This window comes from Aethalodelphis obliquidens, unplaced genomic scaffold, assembly GCF_003676395.1.
Source record: "Aethalodelphis obliquidens isolate GAN/ISIS:26980383/991018 unplaced genomic scaffold, ASM367639v1 scaffold8, whole genome shotgun sequence".
Lineage (NCBI taxonomy): Eukaryota > Metazoa > Chordata > Mammalia > Artiodactyla > Delphinidae > Aethalodelphis > Aethalodelphis obliquidens.
Genome location: NW_020837952.1, coordinates 53,118,156 through 53,134,818, shown reverse-complemented (window position 1 = coordinate 53,134,818; position 16,663 = coordinate 53,118,156). Strand labels below are relative to the sequence as shown.

General features: G+C 43.1%; 1 protein-coding gene across 12 annotated transcripts in view; it reads left to right on the top strand.

Moving 5' to 3' along the window:
- The window catches only part of RBFOX2 (RNA binding fox-1 homolog 2), a 262,326-nt gene that overhangs the window by 108,843 nt on the left and 136,820 nt on the right, over positions 1-16,663 (top strand). Inside the window, exon 1 of one of the 12 annotated variants that reach the window (XM_027107510.1) lies at positions 6,051-6,222. The exons of the other annotated variants lie outside the window; for them this stretch is intronic. Coding sequence (XP_026963311.1) covers positions 6,208-6,222 — 15 coding nt within the window. The 5' untranslated portion in view covers positions 6,051-6,207. Of the gene's footprint in view, positions 1-6,050; positions 6,223-16,663 lie in introns of those variants that run through there. 12 annotated transcript variants of the gene reach the window in all.

Here is a 16,663-nt window from a genome sequence, read left to right as displayed (position 1 = left end):
AGTTACTTGCCTATTATTGGACATTTATGTTTTTAAGTTTTTGCTCTTACAGATTGCTACGGTGAACTTCCTTCTACACTTGTGGGGATTTTCTAAGATAGGTTCCTTGGAGGTAAATTGCTGAGCCACAGGCCATGCACGTTTCAGAATTTGATAGATGTGGCCAAACAGACTCCCAAAGTGGTGCTACCAACATACACTTTCCCCATCAGTGTGTGAGGGCAGAGGGGAGGTTTTCTGAAGATGGACATATGTTTATTGTTGGCCTGACAGTGATGAGTGGAGAGGGGAGAGAGTGATGAGGCAGGAGAGAGGGGGTGATGAACAGAGCAGCATGGTCCTTACACAGGCACTGGGGGTGGGGTGGGGTGTGAGCACAAGTAGTGAAATGGGCCTTTGATGCAAGGGATGCTTCCTTCATTGTAACAGAATGTGAGGAGGAGGAAGTGCATGCGTTTCTAGGTAGGGTTGTGGATTTGGTGCACAGAAGAGACTATCTGAATGCTTCTCTTTTAAAGTGAAGTACTTGGAGAGAGCAACAGCTGATGATTGGGTGGTGGGGAGAGAATGAGGCAGGTTTCAGGGAAAGGTAAGAAGTCGTCATTTTGGAGAGTGAGGAAGCTTCCAGGGGCAGCTTTGTTAGGATTGCTTGGCATTGCCAAGTGCCCAGTTGAGGCTTCTGATCATGAGTATATAGTGAAGCCAGTCAGCTTGGTCATGTGGCTTTTCTCCAGCAACATTTAGTGGGTTGGGAACAGGCACAGAGAGGGCAGATAATTGTACTTAACCAGGATTGGAGTTTTGCTAAATGCCAGTGATGGAGAGAACAAATGATTGAGGATATTTGCGAGGGAGGGATTATAATCATGGACCATGGAATCAGAGTTGGGCATAGGAGGGAGTGGAAGACAGGACTGGGGTAGGTAGGTGATGAGCAAGTGCTTGATGAGGTCAGAGCTTGTAGCGGAGGGGATACTGGAGCAAGTTAGTTAGAAGGATGGGAGGTTATTTGAGAATATGAAACATAATGAGGAAGAACACAGCTTTTAAGATAATACGTTTTCCTCTTTTAGGGATGATCGCCCTGGGTTCCCTAAAACTGGGGGTCAGAACTCTAACAAATCTATTTGCCTGTAGCTTTTCCGAGAGTTGAGCTTTGGGATGTACCCTTTTCTCTGTGTATTTGTCTAGAGCTCACTGTAGACATCGTAGAAGGTAACCACCGTTCATAAGAGGTTTCCAGAATCATTCTCTTAATGACGTCTGTCATAGCAGCAGTGCTTGACCAGAGGCACAGCCTTTGGAAACTCACGTACAATGTGTGTACACTGAGTTCCAAACCTCATCTCCATCGTTTGTTGTTTGAAGTCTTAGTAACGGGCAGAGGTAGAGTGCAAGGTTATATCCAGCGGGAATTTTCCAGTGATCTTGGCAGTCTTGATTTGATTTTATCCGTGAAAAAGTGTGATGTAGGACCGATCTTGGAGTATTACAAATTTATGTTTCACTTGCGGCTCCTTTACTCACTAGCCGTCAGACCATGAGCAAAATGTTAAGCCACTTTGATCCCCAATTTTCTTCTATGTGTGAAAAAGCTAAAGTAGGGCCTCCCTTACAGAGATATTGTGAAGATGCAGTGAGATAATGCACGCAGAGTTGTGGCAGATAGTATGTTCTCAGTAAATAGTAGCTGGTGGTTGTGTTATATTGAAGTCATCACGCAGCGTGGGAATGCGCACTCTCTGGTTAGTGTTCCAGAGTGGTTTAGATGCCCAACTGGAAAGCTACAACAGCATCTACCCCTGTCTTGCATGAGTCTGTCCTGCTACGTGAGGACAGTGCTCTATCTAGACTAGCTTCTCAGACGTCAGTGTGCTGTGACCCATCTGTGGCTTTTGTCATAATGTGGATTTTAACTCTGTAAGTCTTGGATGGGGCCTGAGATTCTTCCTTATCTAGGAAGCTCCCGGTTGACGCTGCTGCGGCTGCTGCTGGTCCGTGGGTCACATTTTGAGGAGCAAGATTCTATTAGAGAACTGCCCTGTGGGAATCCTTGCTATTTTAAGCTGAGAGGAAATGAGGTTAAAAGAGCCCCATTCTTTCAACTTTTTTTTTTCTTTTTGAGTCAAATTCAGTTGGACTTCATATGGTCCGTTTCTATAGCTCATTGCTGTGGTGAGTCTGTGTTGTCTCTAACAGTCCTGAAAGTGAAAGGAGTAGAAATTATGTAGAGAGGGTTGCTTCAATTTCTTTTGAAAAATTTGCAGTGCCTGATTTCTCAGGAATATTTTTGCAAAACTGTGTTGGTCCCCCAGATGTACAAACTTTCCCCACAAGCCTTTTACACCCACAGAGAAACTGGCATAAAACATGCAACCTCTTCAATTGTTAGACTTTGAGGCAGAGAATCAAAAATGTGGCTTCAAGCCCTTTCTGCCCACCAGACTCTTCACATTACAACATCCAGTGCTTTCAGAAGCAGGAATTCAGGATGCATTATCAGATTAGAATTACTGGCAGCACCCATATTGCTATCCCAGATAATCTGATTTTTCTTTCTCAGGAGCAAGCATGCAAGACTTCTTCTGTGGGCCCTCTTGAGAAGAGTTCCTTCTCTGATGCTCCAATTCACATGTTCCCTCCTCCGAACTAATATAGAGGCTGATAAGTTTCAAAGAACCATTAAGCAGCCTGGTAAAGTGTTCTCCTGATAGAAGGAAGCACGTGTGCGTCCTAATCCTGTGTGTAAGACTGGGATCCTATTCAGAGGGTCTTCCTCGAGTGCGTTTGTTATACCTTTGTGTCTCTTCATCTGGATCCTGCATAGCGACAAAGCAGAGCCTTCCTTATTTGACTTGATTTGAAAGAATTTTGTTTTCTCCTACCTCCTTGTTTCTTTTTCTTCCTTTCTTTTTTTTAAGGTTAGGGAAATGTGGACATGCAGGAGCATGAATTAAAAAGATCCACTTAGCTTGCCTGTGGGATTTTGAAGTTTTTCGTTTTTTAAGTGAAGAAAACATATAGAACAGACTGTTCACCCGATTCTTAAGATTATGATCAGAAAAGGGAAAGATGCGTTGACAATAGAAATTTATGAACTCCCTGTGGTTCCAAAGAAGTTTACAAAGATTCCACTCATGGGAGTTTTGGAGGTAGTTTTCAGAGTTTTTGTGACATATTTAAACTTTTTAAATTTCATTTTAAGGATCTCGTTTCTGTACGTGTTTTTCTCCTGCTTTGCTCCAGGAGAACAGTGGTATCATTATCCCATCCTAAATTTGATTAAAAGATAACACCATAAAGTGACAATATATGAAATTTTATTGCGGTTTTTTTTTTTTTGGTACTTGGTTAAGAATGAATGAGTATTGGGCTTCCCTGGTGGCGCAGTGGTTGAGAGTCCTCCTGCCGATGCAGGGGACACGGGTTCGTGCCCTGGTCCGGGAAGATCCCACATGCCGCGGAGCGGCTGGGCCCGTGAGCCATGGCTGCTGAGCCTGCGTGTCTGGAGCCTGTGCTCCACAACGGGAGAGGCCACAACAGGGAGAGGCCCGCGTACCGCAAAAATAAAATAAAATAAAATAAAATAAAATAAAATTATGAATGAGTATTAACAATTTTGTGTCTCCTTCCCCCCCTCCTTCCTTGGCCACGCCACACAGCTTGTGGGATCTTAGTCCCCCGACCAGGGATCAAAACCGGGCCCACGGGCCCATGGCACCATACAATTTTGTGTCTTCAAAGAGTTTGAAAGGACTGTAATCTCTTCACAGTGTGATTTTAATACGGTTGTTTAGAATGGAGTATAGGAAAGCCTGGTGACTTAAGATTTAGGGCGTGGGCTATGAGACTAGAGGGGAAAGTTACATATAAAAATTGATTATATAACAGACGCGAAGTAACAGTTTATAGAAAGCCGAGATTTGTTTTCCCATTTTAGAAAAAAGGCTGTCTCCGTTTTAGACATGGAAGTTCTTACTCCTCTTTTGTACTGGAACTGAGGTAATCCTGACTTCAGACGAAGCAAAGAAGTTCTGCATAAAGAAAAAGAAAAGGTTTGGGTGAGGCTGAGAAGAATACTTGCCCCACCTCTCCGAGCGTAAACAAGTGGGGGTTTGAGGTGGGAGGAGGGCAGAGGTTGAAGCTCTCTCGCGGAAGGCACGGAAGGCACATATTTAGTGTGGAAGAAAAGGAAAAGTGACTTCCCTTCTACTCTGAGAGAAAAACACACCCCACCGTAGCAGGAGACAGAGCCCTCTCTACAGCTGCAAGTGTCAGGTAGGGAGAGGGAAGGTACCTCGTACCTGTGTCAGGCCTGCCTTGAATGTGAGACTCGCGGACCTTACTTGGATATTTTATGAGCAGGAGAGAGCTGTTTCAACATGTCTGAGGGGAACAGAACCCTGAGGCAGCTGGAAGGTGGAAGGCCTCTTGTTTTTGTTTTTATTTTGTTTTTCCTTTAACAAGTTAAAGGAATAAAATATTCCTCAAAACGCACAATCCTCTGAGAATGTATTGTGCACCTACTGTGTGCTAGGTACTGTGCAAAAGACTCCATGGCTCAAAAGAGATGAACCCTGCCCTGAAAAAATGTGAATAAATGGGGTAAGATTGGTAGGTACAGGTAAGTGCCTGTAACAGTAACTGGCAGGAGTGGTGAATGCCCCATTACAGACACCAGGCCTACAGAGGAGGGGAGAGCACTTACAGCTGGGGTGGGTTGTGGATTTGAACATGGAAAAATGGGTAGGGAAGTAAGGAAAGAGCATGGGGATTGGCATATGGAGGAGAAGTCAGTTATTTTCTGAATAAAAACCACTAGGACAGGGGCTTCCCTGGTGGCGCAGTGGTTGAGAGTCCGCCTGCTGATGCAGGGGACACGGGTTCGTGCCCCGGTCCGGGAGGATCCCACGTGCCGCGGAGCGGCTGGGCCCGTGAGCCATGGCCGCTGAGCCTGCGCGTCCGGAGCCTGTGCTGCGCAACGGGAGAGGCCACAACAGTGAGAGGTGCACGTACTGCAAAAAAAAACACAAAAAAACAAAAAAACACTAGGACAGATGATTAGATAATTCTTGTTGTTCACCATTGAACATAATGGACAAAAATATGCCTGGCATATAGGAGGAACTTAGTAAATGTTTGAACTGAACTAAATTAGAAATCATGGTCACCAGGGACATGGCAGATAGTTTACATAGTGATATCATTCGATCTAATTGCAGCAACTCCGAAAGGAGTGTTATACCCAGTTTTTGCTTGAGGAAACAGAGGCCTAGACAGATTAAATAACTTTCCCCAGGCCACGGTGATAGTAATTATAGACCCAGATTTCAAACCCAGGCTTCATACACTGCCCCATACCCGTGCCTAGTAAAGAATCTACAACGTGGTAGGGCTCAAAATCCACTTGATTCAAAACCCCTTGTTTTCTCCTCTCTTTAGAGGGGAGGCTCTATTGATTTGAACTAGGGTGGTAGTAATACAAAAGATGAAAACCTATTCAAGCTTATATATAATTTTTCCTATGTTTTAAAATCTAAGATTCAGAATTATGATTGGTAGAATGTTAGTGAATTACAGAATAGTGGCATAAGGCTGACCTGGCAGGGAGGGAATGTAGGTGCCAAGCACGTTCTCTGTTCACGCTTGGTTTCTGCAAGGGGCTCCAGAAGAACTGGGGCAGAGGGGAGTCTTGGCTCACTCCCCTTGATCTTGGAGGGCAGAGTTTTTTTGATTGCTTCACTCATATTTAAAGAACCCTTCTTACACTAGTTGAGGTCTAGCTACTAGAAGCTGGTGCCGGTGGTTTATTACTAACCCCGCCCATCCCTGCCTTTTGCAATAATCTCTGTGAGTGATGATTGTGTTTCTAGAAGTAGAATGACAGAGAGAGATTCCCTGAAGGCAAATACAGAGCGAGTGTGCTGTACACTCGGGTTCAGACACACGGGGCTGGGAACTCCCAGAGAGAGAGAGGGAGGGTGAGAGGGAGGAGAGAGAACAACAGAACAGTCAGCTGGAGAGGAGGGAGGAGGGGGGAGGAGACGGGTCGGTTTTAGATTTTTAAACTCAAGTGATTTGGGGGGGGTTCTCCCCACCCCAAACTTCGGCCCCCCCATTCTGGCACCTCCTTTCCTACAGTCCATTGAAGGGCCTTTTTGCAGTCCAGGATCAACTGACCGCTGAGTTTGAGCAGCCCGGTCTGACATGATGTACCTCTGGGTGAGTACAGAGTGCTGCGGGTGAGGGCTTGCACTTGCACATATAAGGAGTGGAAAGCTGCGAGATTCTGCTCCTGCACAAATGGCCTTCCCCACGGAGCACGGGCTGCCACAGCCCCTTCTCCTCACAGGTGTGAGGGTTTTAAAGCCTGGCCGTGATTGTGACGTTGGGTTGTGTTTTTGTTTTGTTTTTTGGTTTTTTTTATAGAATGTTGTTTACCTTGTTAGACTTAGGCGCAAGGGCTGAGCTCCCAGTGCAGTGCCATCCCCCGGGCTTGGGAGGTTTGGAGAAGGCACATGGGGCAGGTGAAGTGAGCTGGTCATCCCAGGAGCTGCAGTCTTCCTGGTGGGTCAGGGCCTGGCTGTGTTTTGTTTGGGGGACACTGACCTTGATAGCAAAGCGTCTCTTTAGATATTGAGAGCCAGTAGGTGGTATGATTCTTAATTAGGAATTAGCCTTTGAAAGTTTTTATCTAATAATTTTTGTTGTCCTTCACAATAGTCTTGTGAAGTAGGTCGCTGTTGTTATTAAAATTTTATGAGGGAAGTAATTAAGTCACAAATAGTGACTTGCCCATGGTTCGGAACCACGTCTGTAGCAGCTAGAATGGTAATTATAACCAACCATTATAAAGCAGCTAGAATGGTAATTATAATCAAGCATTATAAAGCATCTTATATTTGCCAGGAACTTAATACCGTACATTATTTTAATTTATTGTTAACTCTGGTGTTGTAATTTGGGATGGAGGGAAACATACTGGGACTAGAGAGACGTTTAAATTATGAAATGTGGTAACTTTTAGGAGAATGAGGGGGAAAATAATACAGGGGGGGAGAAAACCCCTGCAGTTAGTTGTGAAAACAACATCTGTAGTCCTTTGCAAAGATGGCAGTGTCTTCTCTTGAGAAGACAGTTGTTGTGTGTTGCTAAGGGAGCCTCCTAGATGTGATGCCCTTGGCTGCTAGCCAGCTTTTGAAGGTTTCACTTTGCCCTTTGCCCTTCAGCCTAGATGTCTGGAATCGCAGAAACCTACTTGGCTCAGGTGGACTAGATTTATAAATATCAGACGGCAGAATTTTAACTAGGTTTATGGAAATGGAGCTTGTGTGTGTGTAGGGGCTGCTTTTCCTGCTTCCCCTTTCATATCTGAATATGACCTTGAAATCTGATTTTCTCCCCTCTGTTGATTTATTTTTGTAGTATTTGGAAGAAGTCAAAGAACTTTTCTGACACACTTACGTCCTTTAAGTAGTTTCCATCTCTGAATGAGGCATCTGTGTCTAGGGTCTTTGCAGGCTCATTGGTGGGACTGATGAACTACCTGTTAACCAGAGGATGGGTTATTCTGTCTTTTGATTTGTTTGGAAGAGAAGTTATAAAAGGAAGCAAGTTGAATTAGTCTCATTTCCACTCATTTATGTTCGGTGAGAGCAGACAGTGACAGTCTCCTCAGTTATTTCCTTTGTGCTTATAGTACAGTTATTTGTAAATTTGTCTCAATCCCCTTGGCTTGTTAGCCCCAGAACAGAGCTTTCCAGCCAGAGTACCACATGCTGGGTTGAGACACATGTACGCCAAGATAACTGTTCCCCTCAACCCTGGGAGCAGCCAGGAGGGGCCCAGGATTCCCCAGGTCACTTGGTCCCTGTGTACTCTAGTTTGCCACTTTGTGCCATAAAAATACTACCATTTTCTATGTGTGCCGTGACACCTGAACGATGGGGCAGCACTGTGTAGAGGGAAAAAAACATGTCGGCTCTATCTCGTCACGATCTGCATCGTCGGGCCCAGGGCCTCAAACATTTGCTGGATTCAGTGAAAATGTCCAGAAGGAGCCATAGCTACATGACATCGAGGTCATTTCCTTAGAGAAGGAAATCAAAGTAGTCAAGCATTAAGGGGGAGGCACTGAGGGGCTACTGTGGAGAAAACTTACTGGGCGAGGAATAGGAGGTCAGAACTTTATCGAGGACAGTACCCAGCCAGGTGACACTGGACAGTCATTTGAGTCTTCTGCCCGCAGTTTCCGCAGCTATAAGATATCTATTCTAATTCTAAAGTTCTGGGAAGTGAATTTTGTGTAGCTGTGTGCCAGGAAGACACCCAGTTGTGCAGGAAAGGTTAGTGTCTGGAAAGCATGAGAGAACTGTGAAGCATATATCACCTCCATTGCCTGCTTGGTTTGGTACCAGCAGTGACTTAAAGGTACTGTTCTAAGCATTCTAGAAAAACTGCTGAACTGTATTTAGTTGTCAATACCTCTGAGCAGTGTGGACATTCTCAGAACCTGCAGAGCTGAAAAGTGGAAGTTACAGCTCATCCAGGTATTTGGGTTGTGTAGTTGGATGTGGCTCATTAATTTGCTTCTGTGCGTCTAGAGCTCTGAGATAGAATGCCGTCTTGTGCTGTATACATGCCTTTTTTGTCAGATCTCCTCCCCACTTCCCTGTTGAGTCACCCTCCTTTATAGTGAAACTGCTAGCATTGGGGGCAGCATGATACAGTGCAAAAAATATGGGTTTTAGAGACTTTACTAGGTCTAAATCCCACCTCTTACTTCCAATTTTTTGGCCATGAACAAGTCACTTAACCTCTCTGAACCTCAGTTTCTTCATTCATCACATAGGGAAAATAATGCCTGTTACCCAGGATTGTTGTAAACATTTGAGATAATCTATGAAACATGCTTAACATGATGTATGGCACATAGTAGGTGCTCGGTAAATAGCCAGTGCGAGCCAGGTTTTTGATTTGAACGTTCAGCAGACCACTCACTACCCCAGAGCATTTTCTCTAGCATGTGAAAGATGCCTTTGAATTCATGCAGGGAGAACTTTGATAAATACAAACTAGTTTTATGTGAAATGTTTCCCGTTAATCAGTATTTTAAGTACTTGTGACTAGAGAACGCTCATTAAAGTTGCCTCCTGGTGGAGAACATCCCCATTATTTTTTCTAAACTTTTTCTTTGGAGGGGTGCAGTACTACTAAGCACTTGCTATGCCATTTATTCTCCCCATCTCCTCTTCCTTGTCCAAAACAGGGAGGGCGGCAGAGAGAGAGAGTGGGGGGCAGAGGCAGGGAAGACGGAGGGAGACATACGATTCTTGTACTTAGGGAACTTACTTGTTTGATAATTATACAGTTTATGTCCAGGAAACCAAATTATAGACCACTTATTTAAATTCCCAGAAGTCAAGATGTGTTCTCCCCGTCTGAGTTGATCTTAGCTAGACTGGTCTCAGGCTCTCTCTTACTCATATTCTATATGGATGAACTTCTGTATTTCACTTTGAACTGTTGTTTTGTCATATTTCAGTCCTGTCTTCTCAGTAAGTCAGTTCAGCCAACATTTAACGAATGCTTATAGTGGGCAGAGGTCTATGCTACTAGCTGTTACAAATACAAAGATGATTAAAGATCCTCATGCCCTTAAAGAGTTTATAACACAGTGGCAGTCAGTGTATGTACACAGATAATAATGATTTTTGCATGATGCTATCCGGTTAAGAAAGTGCTTTTATATGTCATCTTATTTCATCCTCACAGCAGTGCTAAGGGCCCGGAATCATTATCTGTATTGTACAAGTTAGGAAAGAGACCAAGAAAGAGTATATGATAATTAGTAAATGGCAGGGCTGGAAACTCAATTCCATATTTTTTTTAAACTCTATGGCTCTTATTTATTTATTATTATTTTTTAACATCTTTATTGGAGTATAATATTTATTTTTTTACACTATGTTCTTTTGGGAGAAGCTGATATTTTTTATTTTGTTTCTTTTAAATTGTTTATTGAGTGATAACATATATGTTAGACATACACTTCAGTCCTCAACACATGTGAGAATTAGCTGTTATCTTCATTTTACAGAGGAGAAAGTAGAAACTTCAGTAACTTGCTAAAGTCACACAATTTAGAATTGGCAGAGGTAGGATTTGGTCTGGTCTGTCTGGCCTCAGAGCTTCCTACATCACACTTAACATCTTCTTTTATTTGTTCAGTAGTGTCTGGTTTATCACTGCTACCATTCAGCCTGATACAGGCTGGAGTAGAGAAATGAAAATAAGGTAACCTGAATTCTGTATCCATATCCATTAATTACTTGAGACACATTACTTAATTGTATGTACCTTGATTTTCCAGGTTGTGAAAAGGATGTGATAGTTCTTGAGAGCATTAATGGAGTAATCTTAGAAAAATGTGTATCAGCCATTTTAGAAACGAAGTAGTCAGTAAGTGATGGCTTTATCACGAAACATGGAAATCATGGACTGTGAGTCAAAAGACAACAGTTTTGGGTCTCAGTGGTGCCATTTGTCAGTAACCTTTCCAGCATTGGTTTTCTAATCTTTAAAATGGACTACTAATACCTAACAGAGTATCGAAATAATCTACTTTTGGAAGCTGTTTTGTGCTAAGCAGATGTAACATAATGATAATAATAACAGCAGCTATTAAGGTTGCTATTGTTATTCAGGTTGTAGTCAGGCTACATGCTCACTTTTTTTTTTTTAATGCTCACTTTTTAATCCCTATTTTGTCATCCTAATTGGTTTACGCATTTAGAGAACTAGACTTAATAGTAAATTGAGTTATCACAGAATGTAGACATAGTTCAGTTCAGCTAACATTGGAGGCCAGATACTTGGCAGTGAAAAGCCATTTAAAGACTTTAAGTAGGATTGGGAGAAGGCTGAAGTGGAGTTTATAATTAGATTTGTTTTTAAAAAAAGATATCTACACAGATTAGAGAGGAGTAAGAGTACAGAGAGAAGTTAAGTGGTGGCTGAGTAATAGTCCAAGGGACAGAGAATGGTAGTGATAGCACGTGCCGAGGAAGCAGAACTGCCTGAGAGAGATGCTGAAGGTACAGCCGGCAGCATGGTGTTATGGTTTGGAAGAGGTTCAAGTGTTTTTGTAGGCGGGAAGAGGAAGGATATCATGAGTTTGATTTTGGATTTAGTACTTTTAGGTAACTTTGAGATGTTCAAGGGGAAATACCACTTAGATAGTTGACTACCTAGGTCTGGAAATACAAGGAAAGATAGAGGATTAAACTATAAATTTGTGAGAAACCGGCATACAATAATAATTGAAGCTGTGGGCACGTTTGATGATGTTGAAACTCAGTGGCTTAAGATGAGACTGGCCTAGGGAGAAAATGTAGAGCAAGGAGAGAAGTTGATACCTGCCTGGTAGTGGAGATGAACCTGCAAAGAAGGCAGGGAACAAGATTCCAGAGAGCTTGTTCTTCAGAAGGAAAACCAGGACATTAGGAAACTAAGATAAAAGAGTGGCAGGAAGAGAGAACTGAAATATCTCCATGGATTTAGCAACGTGGAGGTCATTGATGACCTTTGCAAGGGTTGTTTTGACGGACTAATGAAGGCAGAATCCTGGGAATGGAGTCAGTTCAGGAGTTTGGGGGCGGAGGGGGGATGGGAGAAGGAAATGGAGATAGAAATAGTGAGTGTAGACAGTTGTTGGAAAAGTTTGACTGACTCTGAAGGGATGTAGAGGGTAGCTAGAAGAGTATGTGTGGCATAGAAAGGTTTATTTGTTTTATTTTAAATAAAAGAGACTTGGTCATGTTTAAAAGCTAACCGAGCAAATTCATTTGAGAAGGAGAAGTGGAGTATTTGAGAGAAGAGAAAGGATTGCTCTTATGCTTTGAGAAGATGGGATTAGCTTTAGGAGTACGGAGAATGCGCCTATTTAACAGGAGGCAAAGCAGATAGAGGACAGAAGAGCTTACAGCATCTAGGAGTTCAAAGGAGTCTTTACAGAGGAGGAGATAGACAGGCTGAGTGGGTGAGGCATGGAAAGGGTCATTGCTTTCCCAAAAAGGGATAGATTGGTGAGATAGTATATATGTTGTGAACCATATATAATTCCATGTGGCTTGTATGTGTTGGGTGAGTGGAATAGTGATGGATGAAAATTAAAAATTTTAGAGCCTAGATTATCTGAATAAAGATGTTTGTTTATTCCAACAAGGAGCTGTTGATTTTAAGCAGGATCAGGTGTGATCAAATTTGTATATAGAAAGATAACAAGAGGCTTCTATTATTATTGCAGAATTTATATTTATACTTTGAGTGAAATTGGTTTGATGCATATTTTTATAAATTTATTTATTTTAAAAAATTTATTTATTTTTGGCTGCATTGGGTCTTCGTTGCTGCTCGCTCTCTAGTTGTGGCGAGCGGGGGCTACTCTTCGTTGTGGTGCGCAGGCTTCTCATTGCGGTGGCTTCTCTTGTTGCTGAGCATAGGCTCTAGGCGTGTGGGCTTCAGTAGTTGTGGCACACGGGCTCAGTAGTTGTGGCTCACAGGCTCTAGAGCGCAGGCTCAGTAGTTGTGGCACACGGGCTTAGTTGCTCTGCAGCATGTGGGATCTCCCCAGACCAGGACTCAAACCTGTGACCCCTGCATTGGCAGGCGGATTCTTAACCACTGCACCACCAGCGAAGTCCCTTATGCATATTTTTAAAGCTCAGGAAACGGTAAGGGGCTAAATAAATGATTATATTAATGAGACTCAAGAAGTTAACACATTTATTGATGACTACCGTGTGCTGATCACTTTCTAAGAGGTGAGGAAAGAGCATGAACAAGACAAAGTTCTTTTCCATAGAGTTTGTATTCTGTAACTGGAAAAAGAAAGTTGTAAACATGTAAGCAAACAAGATAAATTCAGAAACTAATAAGTGCTATAGAGAAAAGGTAATATGACCGTGAATGCTTTAGCTAGGGTGGAAAAGGCCTAAATGATAAGAAACACCATCTTGTCAAACTACGGGAGGAAAGCATTATAGAAGGAGTAGCAAATACAGAGTCCTCAGATAGGAATGAGTTTGGGGCATTCAAAGGACAGAAAGGGGGTAGTGTGGTTGGAGTGTAGAGAACAAAAAGAACGTAGGAAGATAAGACTGGAGAGGTAGGTGAGGGTCAGATCATGTCCCATGGTAGAGATTTTGAATTTTGTTCTGGTTAAAAATGGGGAGGTATTGGGAGATTTTCAGCAGGAGAGTTGACTTGCTCTACGAAAAGTGATAAGGGAGGTCAAGAAACAAGAGGTGATGGCTTAGACTCTGGAGGGCAATTTGATAAGATTAAAGATGGCTTGTGTGTGTGGTGAGATGAAAGAGAAATCTGGCTTATTCAACTTTTGGTTTGAGGAATTAGGATGGAGGGGGCATTTCCTTGCAACAGGACAGAGAGTACACAGGAAAAAACAATATTTATGGTTTGGACTTGTTTAGTCTGAAACGTCTAATAGATATCCAAGTGGAGAAGTTCAGTGGCAATTTGATATGAGCCTGGAGCACAGAAGAGAGATGTGAGTTGAAGGTATAAGGTCGAGATTCATCAGTGCATATTTAAAGCCTTGGGAGAAAATGTAACTGGAGAATAAGCCTGAGGTAGAAGCCCTGAGGCTTCTCACTAGAGGTCTAAAGGATACTGGAATTGGGTAAGGTAGGAGGGAAACAAGACAAGTATCTGATATCACAGACTCTGGGGAAGAAGTTGTTGGGTTTGGATTACTTAAGACCAAATAATTGGTCATTGGCCTTGGTAGGATGTTAGTCATTGGTGAACTCAGTAAGAGCTGTTTGAGTTGGAATGATGGGGATGAAAAAGCCAATTGGAATGGGTTGAGTTGTTAATTGGTAGGTGAAGATGTTGAGACAGTGAAATATTGTGTAGTTGTGGGGTGGAGCAAAGAATTGGGGCAGTTACTAAATGGGCATGTGTATTCAAGAGACAATTTTTAAAAGATAGGTGATATCAAGACATGTCTTTTGTCACTAGGAAAGATCCAGTAGGGGAAGAATTGAGGGTGCTGAAAAGAAAGAGGCTAATTGCAGAAGCAAAGTCTGCTATATCCAGCATACAGAGAGGGATTGGCCAGAAGCAGTTTTTTTTCTTTTTAATAGGAAGGAGGGCGGAGTGTGTGGGTTTAGAGCCAGATAGGCTGGTGGCATTGGTTTCAGGCAGAAGAGGGAGTTCTCTGCGCGTGTCTGCTTTCTTTATAACATGTAAGATAAACATAGCTGAAAATGTTAGTGCAGGGAGTGGAGAAGAAGTGTCGCAGATTTGAGGAGAGAGGACAAGGGGTGAAATAGTAGTCATCTCAAAAAAATGGGAAGTGTACTTACTGGAGAGGTGTAGGATGCTTAAAATCTGTGGTCATAAACTTGAGTGAGTGGTGGTAAGTCAGTTGTGTGATTTTTATCCAGCAATCTTCTGTTGTTTAGATGCAAGAGTTGGATTTAACCAGGAATTGAGATTTTACTAGATAAGTTAGACTAAGGGAAAAGGGGGCAAAGGAACTAAGACTTTTCGAAAAGGATTACGTATAGTGTTGGATCCTAGAATCTAAACTGGCTTAGGAGGGAATTAAGAACATGAGGAGGAGAGGAGTAGGGTGGTCAAAAAGCAGTAGGGTCAACCTGTAGAGTAGAGATCTGAAGGAGGCTGGAGAAATGCTAGCGTGGGAAAACTCCTAGAGCAGGCAAACCTGATGGTGTGAGAGGAGAATGCTTGAGACGCTTGAGATTTTGGAGAAGGTGTGGTTATTGGTGATGACGGTGCTGGGATACAGTTCTAGGTCAGTGGCTTCAGTGAAACAATATAGTTGGCACTTAAACACATTAGAACAGTACCAGCAACTAGGAGGCCAGAGTAGTTAATGAATCATCTGCGTGGATGTTGAGATCGTCAAAAATGACAAAACTAATAAAGGAGATGAAGACAGGGAGCGCTGTGCTAAGACTTGAGGATGTAGGCAGACGACACCTGTTTCAAAGGATCTGCAGTTGGGACGGAGGGTAGAAGTAGTCTTGGAAAGCAAGGAGGATACCTGTGAGGTTCAACACGAGATGGTAGTGCGGAGTAGGGAGGATGTTTGCCACTGCCTGAGGTGTGTAATGGAAGGAGGAAAGCTCCTACTGAAGCAGCAGCAGTGTTCTCAGCAGCGGTCAGGTTTCCTTTAGAGCAAAAAAGGTGAAGGGAACATCGCAGAGAAGAGAGTGAGTATATAGAAGAGGTTACTGAGGGTAACTCATGACCACGAGGGCTTAGGAGGGCGAGGGAGAGCCAGAGGCGGGACCAGAAGAGCGGCTGTGCAGAGCTGTACAGGGTGAGCCATCCAGAAGCCTTGGACTTCTGATGATGGTGGAGGTGAATGAGGATGTAAGCCAGGATGGAATCGTTCCAGAAATCTCTTGTAAAAGCAGGGTAATTACTTAAACTTGTAACCCAGAGCAATAATTCTCAAACTCTATGGTGCATCAGAATGCACAGACTGCTGGGGCCCACCTCCAGAGTTTTAGATTCCTTAGATCTGAGCGTACCTGGGAGTTTACATTTCTAATACATTCCCAGGGGATGCTGATGCTACTGGGCCAGAGACTACCCTTTGAAAACCATTGGTCCAGAGAAACTAGTTGTGCTAAGTAAGCAGACTGTAGCCCCGGATGATATGTGGCCTGGGTGATAGCAGGCCTCTCTTTGATTTGGGCAGTTACAGGAGAAAGTGAGTGTATGATCATTTCTTTTGAGGGATAGTAATTTCTAGGTGATGCCATTTGATTATTAGTGAACATTTATCGAATATGTTTTATGCAGCAAAATGAGGATACCAAGAGTTATAAAGTATTTTCTTTCTCAAGGATAATGGGGCAAAATAGGGACATAGAAGTTAAATAGATAAATAACTGTACCTTGTAGCAAAGGCGACATGCCAGTCGGTAGGTGGTATGGGCAGTTGTCGACAGGAGCTGGGAAAAGTGGGTAATCACTGAGGATGAGATTGGTTGGGAAAGGTTTCTTGAAGGAGATGTAATTTAAGCTAGATTCTGGGAGAACTAAATAGATACAAGTCAGATGGAGAACTGGCAGAAACAGAGATACAGTGTCAAGAATGACCATGAAACCTTAACAACTACTCCTGAGTCCCATTGCTTTCATCCTGGCCACGCCACCGCTATCTCTTGCCTGTATTATTATAATAATTTTCTAACTAGCCTCCCTGCTTCTCTTCTTCTCCAATCCCTTCTTTGAAGTCTGTTCTCAACACAGCAACCAGAGTGATCCTTTCAAATGTCACATTACATTGCTCCTCTGGCCAAAACTCTCCAGTGGCTTCATATCTCACTCAGCATAAAAGTCAAAGGCCCTGCACTGGCCTGTAAGGCCCTAAATGACTTGCTCCCCTGGCTGTCTTTGACCTCCTGTTCTTCTGTCCTCCTGCCCATTCTTTGAACATTTCAAACACACCCTTGCCTCAGGGCCTTAGCTTTTGCCCACCTCCTTGCTCTTTCTGGAGATATCTGCTTGACTTCCTTGTTTATGTGAAATCTCTACTCAGTTGTCACATTGTCAGGAGCACCCTGTATAAACAGTAATTCCGTACCCCTTTATTCAACAT